Source organism: Miscanthus floridulus, chromosome 8, assembly GCF_019320115.1.
Source record: "Miscanthus floridulus cultivar M001 chromosome 8, ASM1932011v1, whole genome shotgun sequence".
Classification (NCBI taxonomy): domain Eukaryota; kingdom Viridiplantae; phylum Streptophyta; class Magnoliopsida; order Poales; family Poaceae; genus Miscanthus; species Miscanthus floridulus.
The window spans coordinates 107,547,716-107,568,826 of NC_089587.1; the positions used below are offsets into that span (position 1 = coordinate 107,547,716).

Here is a 21,111-nt window from a genome sequence, read left to right on the forward strand (position 1 = left end):
GTATGCATTGCATCGCCAATATCAGCTAACATTTCATCTAAACCATCAGCAGTATCATTGGCATTCTCCAATGTGGGCTCACTAAAAGGTTTCTCTCCATGTTCAGTCCAAATAGTATACCTAGGTGTAAAACCTCTTTTACACAAATGCAAGCTCATGATAGGTCTCCTTCGTCTAACTCTATTGTCGCAATCTGAACATGGGCAAAGTACTCCAAATTTTTGAGAATCAAGAACAAGACTGAAAGCATGGTCTAGAAAAGCATTTGTCTTCTGCACCCACTCATGTGAATGACAACCATTGTCATTCCACCCTTCGTACATCCAACTACGGTCTTCTATTGACATGGCTAGTTATTGTAGCAATAATAAACCCCTGTTCAATATCTAAAACCCTGAGCAAACCCATAGATAACAATTTGTGCTACTAAAAATTAATAATTTAGTACAAATGTATGGAAGAGATGTGAAAAGATAAATCTGCTTCTCACCTTCAAGCTTCTCTTGCACAGCAGCACAGATGTAGATCCCTGCCTTCTTTATCGCATTTGAGTCTTTCTTACAAAGCCAAGATCTTCTCCTCCTACTTCAAACTGAAGTTTGCATAATGGAAAGGCAAAGTATATTAGTTCCAGATCTGAATGACTAATATTCAGAGCGGATAATGGTCTAAATTAGCATGTAGAGCCTATGAGCAGACAACTAGTAGTGCAGTAATATTTTCTATTTTGTATCACAAACAAGAAATCAAGCGCACAGTTATTGAATCTGAATAAATGTGAAATGGTATATTTCTCTAGTCCATCAAGCGGAATTATTAGTTTGCACCATAACTTACATATTTCCTAGTTAAAATTCAGTAGCTTATAACTCACTAGCCAGTCTACCTGAATTTCTATTTTTTTTGGAAATGACCAAAGATTAGTTCAGGACCAAACAAATTTAGCAATTACAATAGTCTCTGCACCACTCAAGTCAATTAAACAGTTCCTGATTGTTTTTAGGAAGTATAAGAAATGCAAAACACAACATAAAGGCTACAGGTGCATCACACATGAGCAATATATACATCTTAATTATTGGTTAAATCCATGTAGTAGATTCGTATCTCACTTTGAGCCATTATTCAGTAGCACGAAAGAAATAGGAAGCACATCTCCTTGTCAGTAACACAGCAGCACGCAGCAGGGGTATTGCCAATTCCTACCTTCTTGCCAACACAACGACAGGCCACTGGCACCTCCGCAGGACAACAGCATGCCACCAGCACCTCCGCAGGGCAACGGCAAGCCACCAGCACCTCTGCAGGTTCTCCTTGCCTCCACTGCAGGTCCTTCTTTCATCCAAATCAGCACCTCCCTTGCCTCCTGCAGCACCCTAGAAGGTTCTCCTCGCCTCCTCCGTAGGTCCTTCTTGCCACCTCGGCAGCCCGCTTGGGTCACGAAATTGGGATGGGGGCAAAGGAATAGCTAGGGCTGGGTGGTGCTAGGCTTGGGGTGCTTGCAGATCCAGCGAGGGCAGTGGATTTGGGAGGCACCCCATTGGATGGGTTGGGGCAGCGGTAGGAAGCTTTGGTGGCGGCGCACTAGATTGGGATGGCGGGAGAGCTTTGGGGCAGCAATGGGAGAAGATTTGGTGCGCGAGAGAGAAGATTGGTGGTGGTGGCGGCGGCGGCGGGAGAAGGGCAGCGTCTGGAGAAATATTGGCGCGAGACGGTGGCGGTATGCTGCGGGGAGGGGAAAATTTTTTGTGCCGTCATGTTAGCGCCATGTTGGGTCAATGTCCCTAGGAATTGTGTCCATGTCGTAGGGAAAGGTGCCAGCATGGCAAGGGAGACACCTCTTTCTCAGAATCAGCCCCGACCAAAACGTGCAATCCTAGGGAAAGCCAAGTTTCCCTACGGTTTTGTCACCCAACTCTAGGGAAACATATCTTTCCCTAGGACGATCAAAACACCGTAGGGAACTTTAAAAACTGTAGGGAAACTCGTCGATTCTAGTAATGTCATAACGTTATAGTAAACCACTTAGTAAGGAGTTACTATAATCTCGTAATTAACAAAGTAATTATCGTAACTCAAAGTAGCTATAAAATAAGTTATTTTGTAGCCAGCTATAGGGTAGTAGTTATATATATAATAACCAGATTGCGTTTGGTTTTAATTTAGTCCCCCTACTAGAGAAGATTACCGCAACAGAACATTCAGAAATGAGGGATTCTTTGTATTACTATGAAGCAAGTGATACGACGCAGTTAATTAAGGGTTTGTGCCGAAACGAGGTAATCTGACAGGAAATTGTCTGGATACTTGTTCAAGGTACGCTGATCGCGTAGTTGTGGTAGGGACGACTGATCTTCAGAGTAGCTTTTTCAGCAACAGCAGTGTAACTACTGTGCCATGGTCAGCGTGCCTTTCTTTAGTGTGTGTTTTTCATTCCCTTGCAACACGCATCATGTCACTGAAATTTCCTCTCTTCTTTCTGGAATCAAATATAGACTGTGTTTCTCAAGAAGGTTACCAGTGGAACAATCGATCAACGAGGTAAGGGAGGCAGGGAGGTAAAACATGAAAAAAGGACTGCCTAGCAGCATAGTGGTCAACACTTAGATCGTTTCCCCCTTGCCCGGCTTCCACGTCCATGGAGGCAGCGGTAGCCATGGGAGATGAGCAGGTTGCCCAGATTCCTGAAACAATATTCGGAGGGCAGAGCGCTCGTTATATTACTACTGACAGAGCAGCGAGGCGCCTACTTATGGCGGTAGGGGAATGGCGCGGCCAGGGCTCAAGGCAGACGGGCCGTGGCCCAAGCGACCCACTAACAACTGCGTTGATATGTGCGCAACGTGGATTCTCCTCTGAATTATTGTCCTCTTCTTCCTCCCGGTCCCTGCCACTGCCAGCCACAAGCTATTGCGCAGGCGTAGCAGTAAAGAGAAAATGGCCTGTGTTTACTTGGACTGCAGCGAATCTGATACGTTGGTTTCAGGATCTGAATGAGGTGTAACCGTCTAGAGTCGGATTTGATTTGAGCAATGGAGTGAGACTGTGTCATCACTGTGAGTGGCTAGTTCTTTGGAATGGAGACCAACTGGCAACTGGTTACTCCTTGGATACCAACGATGGCAAGCCTCAGTCATGCTACACTGCCGTGATGTTGGAGACGAATTTGCATCTGTTCTATGCTGCCAAGAAGCAAGAACTGACCTGACCGCAGTCGCTTTGCTGCAACTGAACTGAGCGCATGCGGAATCGCGGAGCACGCAGTGCACATGGCGTTCGGTCCTCTCGTCTCGTTTGCGTCAAGCATCCATCTTGTACAGAAAATTAAAGCTGATGCGTTCCCGTCGATCTCCATCGTCTGTGCCATCTGATCGAGCTCCTCATAGACCCGCCCTCTGGGGCGAAAAGATCAAAAGAAAACAAAAAAAATAAGATGATGAAATCACGAATCAGAAATTTAAGTGCCCCTTATCAAATATTCCAGGCATAATTCTTCTTTTAATGGTCAATTCAAAATTCTGAAGATTTAACTGAACGGTTGTTGTTTGACTAGCAATATTAGTTTCACGGATTTAACTCCTTACCGGTGCCGGCCAGCAGGAGCAAAATATTCGGTACATTCTGTCCGTTATTAGGTTTCGTAGATACGGTGAGCTAGCCATGCATCATATCGTGCCTTACGTTTTCTTAAGGTGGGTGACATACAAATCTCATCCTATTATTCGCCCGGCAAGCTGGACTTAGGATCTTGGCACCGGGCATCTGGACCTGCTCTTCAGAAGTGCAATGTCCCTTCGTCAGACTGGTGCTATGAAAGGCAGGGCATAATCGCACATGAAGTTTGTTCAGGTTCTGTTTCCTCTGTAGTTGTTTCCAGGTCGGCGTACGATCCTCTGCGTTCCAAATTATAAATCATTCTAGTTTTTTTCTAAGTATATATTTTTACTATCTAGCTATCTAGAAATGATGTATATGTATGTGTGTAGTAAAAACCTTGTACCTTAAAAAATATAACAATTTACAATTTAGAATGAAGGGAGAGCGTAAGGATTAATGCTCTTGCTGTGTTGATACTTGATAAGCCTAGGCTTATTATTAATTGCTTGTTCTTTGTTCCTGCTACCTTTCTGAATAAAAAGCATCCTACATACGGTTGTGGAAAAAAAATAGTTCAGGTAATAATAAAACGACTCCAAGGTTGCTACACTTAAGCTTGATCTTTACTTTTGGTTTCTACGATTTCTCCATATACTTTTATTTAGCATATGTACGAGCAAAATCCTAATATTCTGTTCTTGTAAATATAATTAAAAGTCTTGCACGAGAGACCGTACATAGTTTCTTGATGAAAAAACAAACTAATATAGTGATGGAGCGACCAAAGCAAGTACACAATCTCATGCATGGAGCCGACAACACGATTACACGACCCCGCAATCACATCTTCACCTTAGGGTCTGTTCGCTTGAACTTGCCAGTCTGCTTATCAGATAGAATCTACAGTATTTTTCTCTCAAAACAAAATAGTTTCAGCCGGCTTTAATACCAGCCGAACAGGCCTTCCTTAGGAAAAAAAAATTCTTCCAAGATGATTATTTCATTCAGACCATCTTGTATGTCCTCGGGGGGAAAAGCTCATACCATATTTTTCAGAAAAATAGGTAGCAGGAGGAAGATGAAGTGGACGGAGAAGAAAAAGGAAAGAGGTGTTGGAGAAGGAGCAAGAACTCAGCCCCATATCTAATTAAGGGTTGATGCTAATTAAATCTGCCACTTCTTATTTCTTACTACCTCTGATTCAAAATATAGGCAGTGTACATTCAACATGTATCGCGAACGTTAAAATATTCATCATGGAAAATACTTTCATATTGTGTAATTTTTATTATTTAAAATGGTATGTCTTAATTAAAAATATAAGTAAATGTGTGACAATAGAGACCGTGCCGTTTAACCTAAACACCTCGTCAATTTATTTGTTTCTTCCGATGGATGGAACACCTAGTCTGTTGCTTTTGGCAAAGGGATTGACTCCTGACAGGCCTTGTTTTACGGGACACGATCGAACAGCTGACAGACATGAAATGAGAGCACTAGCACAATTCCAATTCCATGTTGATTGATGAAAGAATTTTGCTATGGAACATGCCAGTCAGGCAGTGCACGGCTGCAGATTCTGGATTTGCACTAGAAACCTGTCGCGGCAAAGCCGCGCACTTCTTGGACTGTGACAGCCTATTATGTGTATCTTACCCTTGAATAAGTACCTAATTTAAACATTAAATGTTGTCAAGTGATGAATTGATAGTATTATTAGTATTTGTAGCAAAAGATTTAGTGTAATTAGTACCTTAGAGTTAGTCCTTGTATTTACAATTGAAGGTTGAACTAAGAGATCAATTACTGATATATGAGGATTTTGAAGTTGAACTAAGTTCTCATGATTAATATTCATAGCAAAACCATAATCAGGAGTTAGAACACTTTCTGGAAAACATTATTCTAAGGATATGAATACTGGTATTATTCTATGGCTTGTGCAGATCCAAGTGCTGTACCCATATGAGATCTGTACAACTAATTATAAAAGCTAATTAGATTGTTATTTCATTAGATTCGTATTCACTGCTCAAGGATGTGATTCAATGCGCGTGTCCAGGAGGAAAAAAAGCAGCAGCAAACATTATGTAACCTGAGATTTTTTTTCACTTCGATGTTGTAGATGTGATCAATAGGAACGTAACAAAATTTGATTCACTAGTTTTACACATTGTTTTGATTTTATATGAATTTATCTATTCTCTCTCCTTCACTCCATCTACAGTCTACAGGCAGCGCAACGGGATTCCGACCGATTTGGCCCGACCCGGCCCTGCAATGGATTTGGGCCAGCGTAGAATTCAGTGTTTACATCTTTATTATGGAAAGATTATACTAATGATGATGGTTCTTCGTGAAAAATCAATAATGTCGTTTTCATAAATGTTCACAAATTTTATTTTTGAAACGTCCAATATATTTCAGTTTTTTTTAATGGATTTAACGAAGAAATGTACTGTAAGAATAAGAAAATATATTTTCTAAGAGGACCTGTAATGTACCAAAAAGTGATGCTTGGATTGTATCTTTCTAGCCGCTTTTAAAGACAGAAACTGGCTGAAAAACACTGTTCTGGCTGAATTGTTGTGAGAGAAAAACACCGTTTCGGCTGAAAAAAGAAGCCGAACAAACTATTTTTAAGACAAGCGAACGGGGCCAATATGAGAACCTCACCTAAAAGCTAGCCTCCAAATATATAAATATTTGGGCGTTTGTTTTTGTGGCAGCCGATATTTTCTTATTTGGCTCTAAACAGTCCTAGGCCAGTACACTTTATTTCGCTCTGTCCGCAAATGCAAGCAATTGTAGGTTTGGAAGCAAGTGCAAGTGCAAGTGCAAGGAATGCAAATTTAGACGGACTACGGAGGGCCAGAGGCGTACGGCGAGACCTGGCACTACGAGCGCGCTGCGGATCCTGGCCGGCGACGGCGATGGCTCGGAGATGTAGAGCGGGGTGGTCATGTAGCTATGCCGACACCGAGGACGACGAAGACGCGGCTCACCACGAGCTGTCCGGGGTCCGTGGCCGACGCCTTGACCACCGAGGAAGAGGCAGCGTGGGCCAACGGTTGAGTAGCTGCGCGCGTTCGCCGCGAGGCCTCATGTGCGACGCGCGTGCGGAGACGCGGCGGGCTCCCCGACGCGGTTCAGGCGGACGGCGCGGCGAGCTCTTGGGCTCATCTCCAGGTGTGCGGCGTGACAGGCTGCGGCGAGGTTCCAGGCGAGCAGCGCGGCAAGCTCGCCGCCGCGACGAGCTCTAGGCGGTCGGCCGGGCGACGGGCTGCAGGGAGCGGCGCGGTGGCGCAGGCCCCAGGCCATGGCGGGCCGGACCCACCCTCCAGCGCGGAGGCGCGGTGGCCCTGGTCCCCAGTCATGGTAGCGCGAGGCGCCCTCGGCCACCGGCGCGGCGGCGACATGGCCCAAGTGCGGCTGCGCATGCAGCAGGCAGATTTTATTCCTCCGCAACTAGCATAAAAATTGTTTTTCCCATGGTGATAAAATTCGCATATGTCAAACTAACAGTCACCATCTTCCAATTTAAAATTGCATTGCTTGATAAAAATAAACTTAAAAATATTTTGTGGAGAACCAGAAACGCTCTAATTATTGGATTGGCGTGATATGCTTGTTTAATAGCGGAATAAAGCTGGAAGAGGAAAGAGGTGTGGAAATTTGTTAATAAAATCGGCGTGACCTGGTCTGCAGCTTAATTTTAGCAGGAGAATGTTCTGTTCTCCCTGATAAACCGTAGGTAAAATAAGAATTATCATGGAAAAGAATTCCGTAGGCTAACATGCTATTCTGGACATCAAGGCCCTGTTTGGAATGCGGGATTTTTTCCCGTTCCTGTACTTTTTCCTGTGAAAATGAACTGATTCCTGTGAAATTCCTGCGTAATTCCTGTGAAATTCCTGCGTTCCAAACAGGCCCCAAGATTTTTTTTTCTTCTCAAACTGGCCATTCAAGATATTAGTACCAGAAGACAACCAACATATACGGAAAAACGGCTGTAGGGCGTCCGGGCCTGCGCAGTGGACCGGCCAACAGGTAACCGGCCTGCTCCCCTCCTCCCCCATCTCTGTGATAGATAACTTTCTCGTCGCGGTGTTCACCACGCCGTCCACCCCTCCGACTCCTGTCACGGCGTCCACTTGTAACCGTGCCGGGCGGCACGAAATCTAGGCCGCCATAGATCCTCTCCCATCCAAGCTTCGTGCTCCGGCACCCACCCGCTCTCTACGTCATCGTCGCTGCCGCGCCCTACCTCATCCACTGAAGAGACCTGCTCCTACCGCTGCTCACATGCTCGCCCTTATGCTCCTGTCGTTGCTCTTGCTCCGCCGCCTGCCCTGCCCGACGACACCGACAGGCACCGACAGCGTAAGGAGAAGCGTCGGGCCCTAGCGCGGAAGCCCATCCGGCCTCGCCTCCTACTACGGCTGCGGCACCCCGATGCAGACGGCAGAGGAAGCCGCACCGAGATATGCTGCATGTTGCAAGTGTACATTTCAGATATTTTAGAGGTATATTTCAAGTGTTTCGCACGGATGTTGCAAAAGTAGATCGGAATGTTGCATATGTTGCAAGCGTATGTCCTCAATGTTTTATCTGTATTTTCAGACGCAAATTGCAAGCGTGTTTATTTGGATGTTGCATATGTTTCACATATATATTGCAAGTGTTTTATCTGGATGTTGCGTATGTTTGCAATGGTTTTCGATTGTTTTTGCAAGTGTTGTAGATGCATGTTTCAAATGGTTCATCTGTCTTTTTTGTAAATGTTGCATCTAAATGTTCCAAAAGTAGATCCGGTGTTATACATGGGATGCACGTGAGAAGCAAGAGGGGACGCGAGCAGTCCCTGCGTGGACGACATCGGGTGGCATGGGCCCCGCGTGGGCACGGGTGACGCAGGCACGGTCGAGCGACGTCCGGGCAGTGCGGGCCCATGCGTTGACGCGCGAAACGGAAGGGGAAACCGACTGTAGCTGCGGACGTCCGTCCAGACGTCCGGGCGCTAGCAGTCTTGTCTGACAATGGCAGTTTCCTGAACCCTAAGAAAGAACAAGATGTAAAACTAACCCGGGCAGTAACAAGTAACTGTAAAAGAGGATTCTGAATGCTTGGACGAGAAAATTCAAGCACTGTAAAAAGGGTTCCATGCTTTCTGAAAGGCTTGTAATTCAGTGCGCATCATTTTAGCACCGTGGAAGTCCCTAGTGCAAGATTCATGAGAACTGGTGCCCCTCTTGCATAATCGCGACAATCAAAAGGCCGAGGACAAAAGTAACCTTCTAATCTGTTCAGTACCATGGCGTTCTGCATCAGCACGCACGATCCAAAAGCTGAAGGCTGAAGCACTCTCTTTCAGAACTTCAAGTTGCTAATGAGTTCAGAGTTTACTCAGGCTGCCCAAGCCCAACACAGATTCGTGTGGCTTGGTGCATGAACAACATCGTGGATATGTTGACATGTCCTCATCATCAAACTGGAAATGCTGGTGCGGTCTCAGCAGAAATTCGTGTCCTGTTGTAGGGCTCACCTATTTTTGAACTACAGTTGTCATATATGATAATGATCTACTCATTTTTCAGAGTGGTCAGATGAAATATTGGAAAGGTGGGAGATCAAAATATGAAGATAGAACAATTATGAGCACTTTCAGAAAGCAGTCTTGTTAGTTGTTGCCATGATTTACAACAATGAAAAACTAAATGGTACAAGTAAAACATTTTGGTTTAACCTAGTATCAAAGACTAACAAACATCTAGAGATGCTGCACAAACACCAATGTGCTGCTCCTACTGCTTTGCTGAGCCTATGATGAGATGTTAACATCACTTCTGTTCACAGAAAGACCACATCTTCATGGAAGCCATGCTATTTTCACGGTTCCTTGTGTGGAAATGGCAGTTCCTTAATTTATATGTCGAATCGTTTGTCGAAGACCTACGCTTCATCAAATTGGAGAGGATTTGCACTTCATCAAATTGGAGAACCTCAATTTATTCTCCCTTTATGTTAGCCTTCCAACGCAGAAAGCTCAACCTCTTTGGTGCAAGGACGGTATGCTGCAAAGGTGCTGTCATTCGCAAACGAACCCGGATTAAAGCAAGTGATCCCAGTATATTTGAAGGCTTTCTGCTCGCTTTTGTCACCCAATACAATCTGAAGAAGTTTTGAAAAGAGAAGAATGAGCACAACACCATATAAAACTTGTGTCAGGTAAAACTATACTATCAATTTTGTATGTTCAAGGTAACAAATGAGCACAAAAGATCCACTGAAACTATAACAAGAAAAACATTTTTTTTGAAGGGTCTAGCATAAACAATATCCCAAATGATATACCGTGTGAGGAGTTGGATACAACCGAAGGCAATGATCATAATTCCATATGATAGGTTGAACAGTAAGAGGCAATGGACAAAGATGGCTCTGATGGGTGATAGTTGCTACCAGCTGAAAAGAGAAGGATCGGTTAATGTCTTCAAAGGGGTTATGCTAACTACAATATAAAAAAGTAAGTCATGTAATTTACGTGTTCAAAAGGGTCACTTGTTTCTTCCGTTGTTGGTGGAATGAGACATGACCGCCGCATCCTGTAAAGGAGATCTTGCCGGAAAAACACAATTTCTTGTGTATAAAACTTCACCCTGAAAAATGATAGCTCTTATTGTTATTAGACATGGGACAGATCAGAATTGATAAATCTGTAAGCTGATGTTTGATTTGACCATTGCAGCTAGATAAAGATTAGTGGAATAGTTTGAACAGGATGTTCTGTGTAAATCTATCACTTTATAAGTTTATAGTCTCAGTGGTAGAGCATATGAAGCTTTTTCCAAGACCTGACTGAAATGTCAGTGGATTACGATTCAAAAAATAAACCAAATGAAGCAGATAACACCTAACACAAAAGTGCCAAGCGTGCATTATGTTGCCTATCCAAAAGCATAAGATGCTCATCAGTAGACTAGCATGAAACATGGTGATTAAGGTATCCAGATACCCATTGCCATTGTGCATCAGTGATTGTGCAATGAGATCCCAAAATAATCAAGACCATAGCTGTATGAGATTCTCAATAACTTCCCATAAAATAACTACAGTACATCGACAACTTCATATAGTGACTGCTGATCATTTCTACATTGGCAGACCATGAAAACACATAAATACTTAACGATTTAGCAGAATTCATGACATCAAAAAGAAATAACACTGTTGCTCCTTCATTTTGGGCATACTGATTCTCTGCAGCTGAATACTTCTGATTCGATATTGGAAGGCATAATAGCTTTGCCCACGAAATATTTATTGTTAAGATCTCATCTCATGTTTAATGTGTACAGCTCCCTATCAGTATAATCCTGATATCAGTTGGAATTTTAAGCATGAGTTTCATGTCGAACCTGCAGGGGTTGCTTACGAAGATTGCATTTGGTATGTGCTTCTGAAGTTCTTCAATTAGGTATTTTGGAAGTGCACACCTTGGCAGAGCTTTAGAAGGACCTGCATATTTGTTATCGAGTAAAAAACATATAAAGCGATGAAGAAACATCTCATTGCAATTGTCTGGGGAGACAGATAGCAATATGTCTGAAGAAACTCATTTATAGTCCTAATACTGTTAGTATCACAGAAAATGTTCTAAATAGCATGTCAAAGCTAGGATATAAAAGAATGGACCAAGTTAATAGCCATAACAAGTTCCATCTTAATTCTTAAATAGCGAACTAATTACAAATTTGGATATAGGAATGCATTGTACTTGTGGACGTGAGCAGCTATCAGCTAAAAGCATCACTAAGTTTTGGAGTACCTGCATCATCAGGTCCAGGAACGAATAAGAAACGACTATGTTCCTTTAATCTAGATCGAGCTGCAATCATCTCGCCAAGCTTTCCAAACTGAAATCTGTGTGAAGGTACATGGCTAAGGCTTATCTCATACTGGAATAGCATGAACAAAAGACATACAACTCTCTGACATCTCTAATGAAACAGAAAGCCATACCTGAGTTCTTCAAATGAATTGAACGCTAGATTGCAAGGGCGAGAGCAGAAATTGCCCATTAAAACGAAGAGGGAAGGCACAACTTCCACACTATCATACCCATCAAGAACAACAGCCAACTTCTCCATAGTCTTCTCTACGAGATAACACATAGGAACGTCCTGAGAATAGGACTCAATAATGACAGAAACACAAAATAAAGAACTAATGTAAAACAGAAATACCTCAGGGTTGTCCAGCCAAACATCCGAAAGAATGACAAACATATCATTCACGGCCTTTTTCTCCAGTGATGATAATCTTAGCTGTTTGATATCAATGGTACCCAAAATTATCGGTAAAGATGTTTTTGACAAGACCTAATTATTCAACATCTGGAATGAAGGTATTGGACTTACTGCTTCTTCAGTTGGTATTACACCTCCCCCAAAGAAATCAAGACCCATGAGCAATGAAACTGACGCTTCCCTGTCCTCCAGGGGAGGAAATCCACATGTATTTACCTGTGCATGATTTGAACATAGTTGCAATAGAACTGATAATACAGAAAAGGTTTGAAACTTTTCTAGGAAATGAGAACTACAAACCTGGAAAATGCCATTTGAAAGCAGCTCACCTTCGGCTACGATTACAGTATTTTCAACGAAAAAACCTGACGTGATTTTGTGCTCTATGTTAAGGAAAGTAGTGGTACTTTCTCAATAATCTCAAAATCCACACATATAAAACAAGAGGAAACTCCTTGATACACCATCCTTCACAGGTGACCGGAAGAAGTTTAATGTTGACTTATTTTATTTGACAAAGAAAAGGTGTAGAAAGTTTGTTATGCATTATTCACAAGTAATAGTAACTAGCCATCAGTGCTAAAAATAATACTGCTTTCTTAGGATATGGCATTTGATAACTCAATTGGAACTGCTCCAGTAAGATCCTCCAAGTAGAACTGTCGCTCCTCCAACTGCGAAATGACCCCCATGATCCATCTCCGTCCAGTGCACCCAATTAGTGACTGTATAGAAGTAATCTGCATGAAAAAAAAGAAGAGAAAACATATAAGCAACTCCACATAGAAAGACTAACAAACATACAACGAATTGAAAAGAAAAGGCATAACGAATAGGGTTTGCAGGATTCGATTTAAGTCATAAGGATCAAAGAAACCAATCTATGATAGATAGATACAACATAGCAGGGAGAAATACCTCGCAACTACTATCTTCGGTCGCAACTGTGTCAAAAGCTGGCTTAGAGAAATATTTATCACGAGACAGCCTCTGAAGCAGCACTTGATACCTATCCCTATAAAGGGAAGCTTTATCTCCAGCTTCTCCATGGACAGCTAATCTGCCTGTGTGCCTGTTATGCATAGAAAATCCCAGCATAGAGTAACAAATAGAAACATGAGGGTCTGAAGTATGGCCAAATTATACACAGAACAAGATCTTTCAGCAAGTGATGTGCTCTATATGACCAGACAGTTATAAGTATTCAGCAGCAATTTCCTAATATGATTCATCTAACACCTTTGTAAAACACAATAGAACATTGGCACCACTCAAACTAACCTAACACATTTATTCTGCGAATTAGCAGCTGTTAAAAGCGAATCAGATACTTAGATTGTGCCTTTGTGGCATAAGGTACCCAACCATGAATCCAAAATCCCTATTTTAGCATCCAATTTGGCAAAATAGCAATCTTTAACCCCAGTTCAATAGAGAAGCCTAAAAAGAAGGAACCAATTCTCAAGTCCCCATGGAGAATTGCCCAGATCCACAAAGAAAATGCAGCGTTCACATACTCGTAAAACACTTTCTTGATTGGGTCGTAGTGGAACCGCGGCACGAGGAACGCGTCGACCACCCGCAGCGCAGACCTTGCGCTCGTGGCCGCCGGCGACGCCGCATCGAGCGCCTCCTCAGCCTCGACAAGCAGCGCCACCACGCGCCGGACCGCGTCCCGATCCAGTATCGACGACTGCACTGCGCCCACCAAACAGACGGCCAGATCCACAAGCATCAAATCGACAGCCGCCAATAACAGCAGCAGATAGCAAACGGCGCACAGGGGGGCTAAACGGGAGAGCTGGCTTACGCGGTTCCTTGTCGAGCTCGTCGAGGAGGAGGTCGAGCGCGTCGTCCTCGGCGTCGGGGAAGCGGTCGAGGAAGGCGGCGGCCTCCTCGAGAGCGTCCACCTTGAGGGTGAAGCCTCGCAGGCGGAACTTGCGCTGCAGCTTCCTGCGCGTGGCCGCCGACGGCGCCGCCATGGGAGAGGGGGCGGGAAGCGGCGAGGAGAGGAGAGGGTATGGCGGGAAAGGGGGGTTGGGGTTTTGGGGAAATGGCGGGATAATAATGGCGATTCCTGGGCTTCTCTCCGCTTTTTTATTCTTGCGTCTCTGAAAGGGCCAGACCGCCAGAGCCTACCCAAACCACAATTTCATGGAGTTGGGCTTGTGATGTATCCCAATGAAAGTAGCCCAACGGGCTTTTCGAATTTGGATGCCTGTGAGGTCTTAGAGATATTTATTTACATGAAAAAAAGTCCATCTAACGTTTAATTTGCCTCCCTCAATCGGAAAAACGGATTTTTAGACTTTCCTAAATGTTTTTCCTACAGGAGCCGTTTTCAGTAAAAAAAACAGAGGAGCCAGAGTCGTTTTGGAGGAGGCTCCAGCTCCTCCGGATGAGCCCCTCGTGATGAGGACATCGCCACGCTGGACACACCGACGACATGGTCTTCCCCAAGTTGCAATTCGTTCCCAACTCAGCTGCCACGTCACCCTCGGATTCAGCAGACACGTCGTCACTGTTTCGGTCATAACTTCCTCATACGACGTCGAAACGGGCCGTTCTTGGATGCGTTGGAAAGGGGACGACGACGCCGTCGTTTTGGATCTGGTCCCAGCTCCAGAAGGTCCGTGGATCATTCTGTGTGACCACGGCAAGGTGCTGCGTCACCTATTTGGGCCAACTTGGCCATGTATCGTGTCGGGCCTTAAGCCCAAGTTGTGGGCGCCCAACCCATGGTCGTCCCCAACCCTAGGTCGAGTCTTAGACTATAAACACAGCCGCCGCCGCTGCTACACAATTGGGTTTTGTTTAGAGTTTAGTTTTCCATCGAGAAACTGAATCGTTCATTGTAACTATGGTGACAAATCCTTTTACAGTGATCCAGGGCCCCCGTTCTTGATCTCCTCCACTGTGTCGATTAGTCCTTTGGAACCGAGTTCTAGAACCCTCTATTGATATTCGCGTCATTCATATTTGCAATATCAGATTGCGTGTTTTACCTTCTTGCTTGTGCTCTTCGATTCGCTTGCAGGAAAAGCCTTCTTGGCGAGGTCAATCAAGTTGTGCTTGGTTGATAACCAACGGAGCAGTGGTGTAACGGTTGCAGGGTTCGAATCGTGTCTGATTTGAAGCCGGATCGCCAACGTCGAGATCTCCACAAATCGAACTTACCGGCTACCTCTCGGAAGATCGGGCCTATACTCATCAATTGGTATCAGATATTTCAGGTTTACCGCGAGGTATAATCTCGTTTGCCTTAGATTCATATTTGTTCATTACCTAGAGTCCACAAAAAGCCCAAAAATATTTCAATTTCCGCTGTCCTATCACCCTTTGTGCCTTTGCAATTCCGTTTCAGATTCGTGTTGTTGAGTTTGTGTCCGTGGTCGAGTCTTGTTGCTGGTTTAGGATTGTGTTCGTGGTCGTAGTTCAATCGCCCGTTGCTGTGATTTTGTTTTCCGCCGCTATCCCATCCACCGTTCCCAAACAACAAGTTGAAGCCACCACATTACTCGACTTGCCCCGCTAGCCGCCTTGTGTAACTTCTCGCCGCCGCGCAAACCCTAGATAGGTTGCCAGCCGCTCTTATTTTGCCTGCATCGCAGCCCTCCTTACATCATCAGGCGAATACCTACTGCTGTGATCGGTGTTAGAGTTTAGGGACGCTTTGCCCTAACTGCCGCCGCCGTGTTGTGCCTCCCGGAAAACATACTTTGAGATACCTTCGGTAAAACAGGCATAACTTTTCGCTCGTTTATCAGAAAAATCTGAAATTTTTTGAGCAGCTTCTTGACACCATTTGGAGCCGACCCAAACTCGGCTTTGCCCTATTTGGTTTCGTCAAAATTGCCAAAAAAATTCGGGAAAATAAAGAAAAAAAATTGTCAAAGTTTTTGCACGCTTTTCAGAGAACGTGCTGAATTTCTGTAGACCACATCCCACCTCAGTTGTAGGTGCCAATTTTTGTGGTTGCATCTTTTGTGATCCTTGTTCAGAGAAAAGTATAAAAAAATAGTAAGAAATTTTTTTTTGTTTCCTACTAGTGCCTTTTGGAAAAATTCAGGAAAAAGGAGAAATCCGGGCTATTTGCTTGTTCTGTGAGTTCTTTCGATCGTCCTTTGTTTTCACCTTGTTGCGCTACGTCTCGATACGTCTTAGCCAGCACCTGTGATTTGTACTTTGGATCCGGATTGAACAATCATTAATCTGCATTCGTTAATTGCTAATCCTTGCTGTTATATTGTGTGCCTACCCATAGCTCCACATATTCTTCTATCAGCACAGGTTCATCTTGCAACTGTTACCCACGCTCCACAACAGATTGCTTCGCCACTTTGGTTTTGCTCCTGTTTGGCGTTGGTAAGAATACAGGCAAGACGATGGTAAGCCGCTTGTGATTTTGCATTCCACTTTCACCACCATCACCACCACCACCACTTGTTTCCTTTTAGTTGATAGGGATAATACTTTGGTGTTGTCTTTTTCTATCTTCTAACCATGGCAGGAACTCCGACGGACTTCAATGAGTGCGTGTCCAAGGGCGAGCTTACAACGTTCATGACTGAACAACGCAATCTTATGACTGAGCTGACGCGCAACGTGAACAATCTGGTCACCCACATTGAACAGCTTGAGCAACGCCCTCCACCTTATCGTGCTGATGATGAAGATGCGGATGCTTTTCGTGATGAAGATGCGTATGCTGACGGTGGTGGCCGTCGCCGCCTCAACTTCAATCGTCGCGGCATGGGAGGTAATAATCATGGTAATAATGATCCTTTTGCTAAAATTAAATTTAGTCTACCTCCTTTTGCTGATAATGTTGATCCAGAGGCATATTTAGATTGGGAGCTTGCTGTTCAACAAAAATTTGATTCTCATAATGTTCCTCCTAAGCATAGAGTTAGACTTGCTACTAGTGAGTTTACTAATTTTGCTTTATTCTGGTGGAGTGATCTTTGCAATGCTAATAATGCTGCTGTTGTGCCTCAAACTTGGAATGTTTTAAAGCAACGTATGAAATCTCGTTTTGTTCCTCCTTATTACCAACGTGATTTACGTTTGAAACTACAAACTTTAAAACAAGGTGATAAAGGAGTAGAAGCATACTATCAAGAATTGCTTATTGGTTTAGCACGTTGTGGTATAAATGAAGATGATGATGATGCTAGTGCTAGATTTTTTGGTGGTTTAAACCATGATATACAGAACATACTTGATTACAAAGAATGGCGCAATTTTTCCCAATTGTATCATCTTGCTATTAAGGCAGAACGAGAAGTACAGGGATGCAAACAACACCAGCCTTTCAGGTCTAACAATGGGAGGAATTTTCAGCAGCGTTCCGAGCCGGAGACGCCCAAGCTTCCTGTTGCACCACAGCCATCTACACCTCCACTTTCTTCCGGGGTAAGTAAATTGTCTAATGTGCAGTTTCCACAGCTGAAGAAAGGTGGAACTCCGGGTGCTTCTACTAGCTCCTCCTCGTCCAGCTCTAAAATCATTTGCCACCGATGCAAAGGCATGGGACATGTCATGAAGGAGTGCCCCAGTCGTCGCGCTTTCATTGCTACCGAGGATGGATATGTAAGTGCTAGTGATGTTGAAGATGATTTAGCCCTTGCTGCTAACATTGATGCAGATCCCACCGAGGGCGATCAAGACAAGGAGGCCATCACCATTGACTCCGTGGCTGCTGCCGCGGACTACCCTAGCCTTCTTGTGCAGCGTGTGTTGAGTACACGTGTGGGACATGAAGAAGAGATGAAGATCCAACGCCACAATTTGTTCCACATGTATCTCATTGTGCAGGGTTGTCGTGTTCTCACTATCATTGATGGCGGGAGTTGCAACAACTTGGTGAGTTCAGATTTGGTTGACAAGCTTAGCTTGACCACACGACAACATTCGTATCCATATAAACTTCAATGGTTCAATAATAGTGGTAAGACTAAGGTAACTAAATCAGCACGCATTAGTTTTTTCACAGGCTCTTATCATGATACTGCTGATTTTGATGTTGTCCCTATGCAAGCTTGTTCCATTTTGTTAGGTCGACCATGGGAATTTGATAATGATGCTTTACACCATGGTAGAACTAATACATACACTATCATACATAAAGACAAGAAAATTACATTGCTGCCTTTGTCTCCTACGGATATTATTAAACATGCTAATGAGATCAAAAATAAACCTCCAACAGACATTGCTAAAAATAATGGGATTAAGTTAAAAGGAGGTGCTTTTCTTGCTACAACTCCAGCTACTGCTAAGTTATGTGATAATCCTGATGCACCATGTTATACTATGTTTTGTCAACCTTTTATGTCTGGTGCATTGCCTGCTGTCACTAACCTTTGGTAGGAGTTCGCTGATGATGGGATGGAGTCGAGGACGACTCCAATTCTACAAGGAGGGGATGATGAGGACATCGCCAAGATGGAGTCGAGGACGACTCCAATTCGAGAAGGGGAGGATGATGAGGACATCGCCACGCTGGACACACCGACGCCATGGTCTTCCCCAAGTTGCAATTCGTTCCCAACTCAGCTGCCACGTCACCCTCGGATTCAGCAGACACGTCGTCACTGTTTCGATCATAACTTCCTCATACGACGTCGAAACGGGCCGTTCTTGGATGTGTTGGAAAGGGGACGACGACGCCGTCGTTTTGGATCTGGTCCCAGCTCCAGAAGGTCCGTAGATCATTCTGTATGACCACGGCAAGGTGCTGCGTCACCTATTTGGGCCAACTTGGCCATGTATCGTGTCGGGCCTTAAGCCCAAGTTGTGGGCGCCCAACCCCTGGCCGTCCCCAACCCTAGGTCGAGTCTTAGACTATAAACACAGCCGCCGCCGCTGCTACACAATTGGGTTTTGTTTAGAGTTTAGTTTTCCATCGAGAAACTGAATCGTTCATTGTAACTGTGGTGACAAATCCTTTTACAGTGATCCAGGGCCCCCGTTCTTGATCTCCTCCACTGTGTCGATTAGTCCTTTGGAACCGAGTTCTAGAACCCTCTATTGATATTCGCGTCATTCATATTTGCAATATCAGATTGCGTGTTTTACCTTCTTGCTTGTGCTCTTCGATTCGCTTGCAGGAAAAGCCTTCTTGGCGAGGTCAATCAAGTTGTGCTTGGTTGATAACCAACGGAGCAGTGGTGTAACGGTTGCAGGGTTCGAATCGTGTCTGATTTGAAGCCGGATCGCCAACGTCGAGATCTCCACAAATCGAACTTACCGGCTACCTCTCGGAAGATCGGGCCTATACTCATCACCTCGGGAGGAGCCATGCCAAACACCCCCTAAAACTATCTGATTTACCTCCTTAGATGGCTTTGTTCACGCGTTCCAACGGAATGTACATCATGTTATGTGACCCTAAGGCCCATAATTAGCTCGCTATCATGGTGTATTTAGAACATCTTCAAGAGACTTTCCATATCATTTCTTAATGCTAGGAATAGAGATTTTGGTGAAAAACTACTGTCCAATAGCTTCTCTAAATAGTTATCCAACGAGAATGGCTCTCTAGAGTGCGTATGAGATCTATAAGAACTGTTGAAAAATGAAAAAAATATAAAAATGATTTTTATACAAATGACTTTCCAAATAATGATTTACAGAGTGAGATTTAGAAAGACTCTTGGAGATGCTCTTAGTTGGACTTAGCCTGACCTTATTTTAATTTAACCCTAAGGCCCTTAATAAATGTTAGTTGTAATAAATGACTAATCTCTTCTAGAAAATTGACTCGGTTTAATAGATGGCTATTACCTACATCTATTGTTAGATTAAAAAAATATGAAGCCACATGCGTACGTGCCAAGTTTCGACGTACATGGGCTCGGATTCGGCTAGCTATGTCATGACATGAGTGATGTGAGTAAGATTTTGTAACTCTAAGTGAGAGATGATAAACCAAGGGTTCAAAGAAAAGAGATATAAACGAAAAAAATCGAAGTGAATTCCAGAAGAAGAGTAGCAACAGTGTAAAATGATGGACCAATGGATGGAGCCATGGAGAAAGAAATTTTTGTACTTAATATTAGATGATATGTAGGTATAGATTTTTTTTTTGCGCCTCTCATCTAGGTATAACTGTAGTATCTGTTCATGGACAGACACACACACTAACACCACACACTCACACACACCGCACTCACACCACAAGTACACAAACAGATCCTACAACTACACCTAGATTCCATGATCGCGTCCTTTGTGAGATCACCGGGTCCATGGATCCGTAGACGACGAGGTGCGTCGCATTCCCTTTGTGGTTCCACGCGCGAGAGGCAACAGAATTATTTTGGGGACTAACCCCGGTGAGACACCAGGAAATCGCAGCCACTGGGGCTCGATCCCTAGCCGGCAAGGTCTCAACCACCGGACTTGCCACCCGAGCTACGCTCGGTTCTCGATATGTAGGTATAGATTTGATTAATCATGAGATATATTTTTATGACAATAAACCTATTTAGATATATAAATGTTAATATATTTTTATAAATCTAGAATTTGTTTTTTTACAGAGAAAGCAAAAAAACCCAAGGCACAGGTAATTGCACCTGAAGTCTGGGAGTATACCTGCCACTGGGGAGGGTATGATAAATTCATGCTTATCCATGTTCAAATCCATATCATCATTATTCATTTTTCACCCTCCCCAATCTTATTCATACCCATTGGACGATATTTTATCCATACTTATTGTTTTGAATTGAACTACTAGTTTCTATTAATATTCTACACATATACCTGTTATATATACTGTGGACTGCAATATCAAAAGCTAGATCCCTGGATTGAAAATCTCGCATCACCTTAAAAATTTAGTAAAACTAACGGAAACTTGATGAAATAACTCATTATAGTACTCAACAGCTTTGTGTAGACCGGTGCAGATAGATTTAAATGTGGATCCCACATTAAAAGCTGGACCCTAAAATTAAAACATCGCGTTCACACATTAAAAATTTCGCAAAAAATGAATCAAATTAGTTGGAGATGACTCGTTATAACAGGCGTTAACTTTGTGTAGATTAATGTTGCCGGTTATATATGTGGACCCATATCAATTCGTAGTTGGAGCTGTCTCATTATAGCAGGCAACACATTTATGCAGATTAATGTTGCCAAATGTATATGTAGGCCCCACATCAAAAGTTGGACCCTAAAATTGAAACCTCAT

The 21,111-nt window shown here is 43.6% G+C and overlaps 1 protein-coding gene across 1 annotated transcript; it reads right to left on the minus strand.

Annotated features, from left to right (window-relative positions):
• Positions 1-9,261: 9,261 nt before the first annotated feature.
• On the minus strand, positions 9,262-13,947 carry LOC136473208 (DNA polymerase epsilon subunit B-like). Its single transcript, XM_066470888.1, has 13 exons — positions 13,717-13,947; positions 13,424-13,604; positions 12,825-12,978; positions 12,515-12,646; positions 12,207-12,284; positions 12,018-12,122; positions 11,844-11,924; positions 11,620-11,750; positions 11,426-11,520; positions 11,016-11,115; positions 10,142-10,256; positions 9,952-10,062; positions 9,262-9,768 (listed from the first exon to the last, which is right to left on the minus strand). Exons 1-13 carry the CDS (start codon positions 13,886-13,888, stop codon positions 9,622-9,624), a joined length of 1,602 nt encoding a protein of 533 aa, XP_066326985.1. The 5' UTR covers positions 13,889-13,947; the 3' UTR covers positions 9,262-9,621.
• Between the last annotated feature and the right edge of the window lie 7,164 nt (positions 13,948-21,111).

Excerpts from the sequence above, each read along its gene's own strand:
- LOC136473208 (XM_066470888.1), bottom strand. The coding sequence starts at position 13,888 with ATGGCGGCGCCGTCGGCGGCCACGCGCAGGAAGCTGCAGCGCAAGTTC. Across the intron at positions 12,647-12,824 it reads CCGAAGATAGTAGTTGCGAG|ATTACTTCTATACAGTCACT; the intron begins GTATTTCTCCCT and ends TTTTTCATGCAG. Across the intron at positions 11,521-11,619 it reads AATTCATTTGAAGAACTCAG|ATTTCAGTTTGGAAAGCTTG; the intron begins GTATGGCTTTCT and ends ACCTTCACACAG.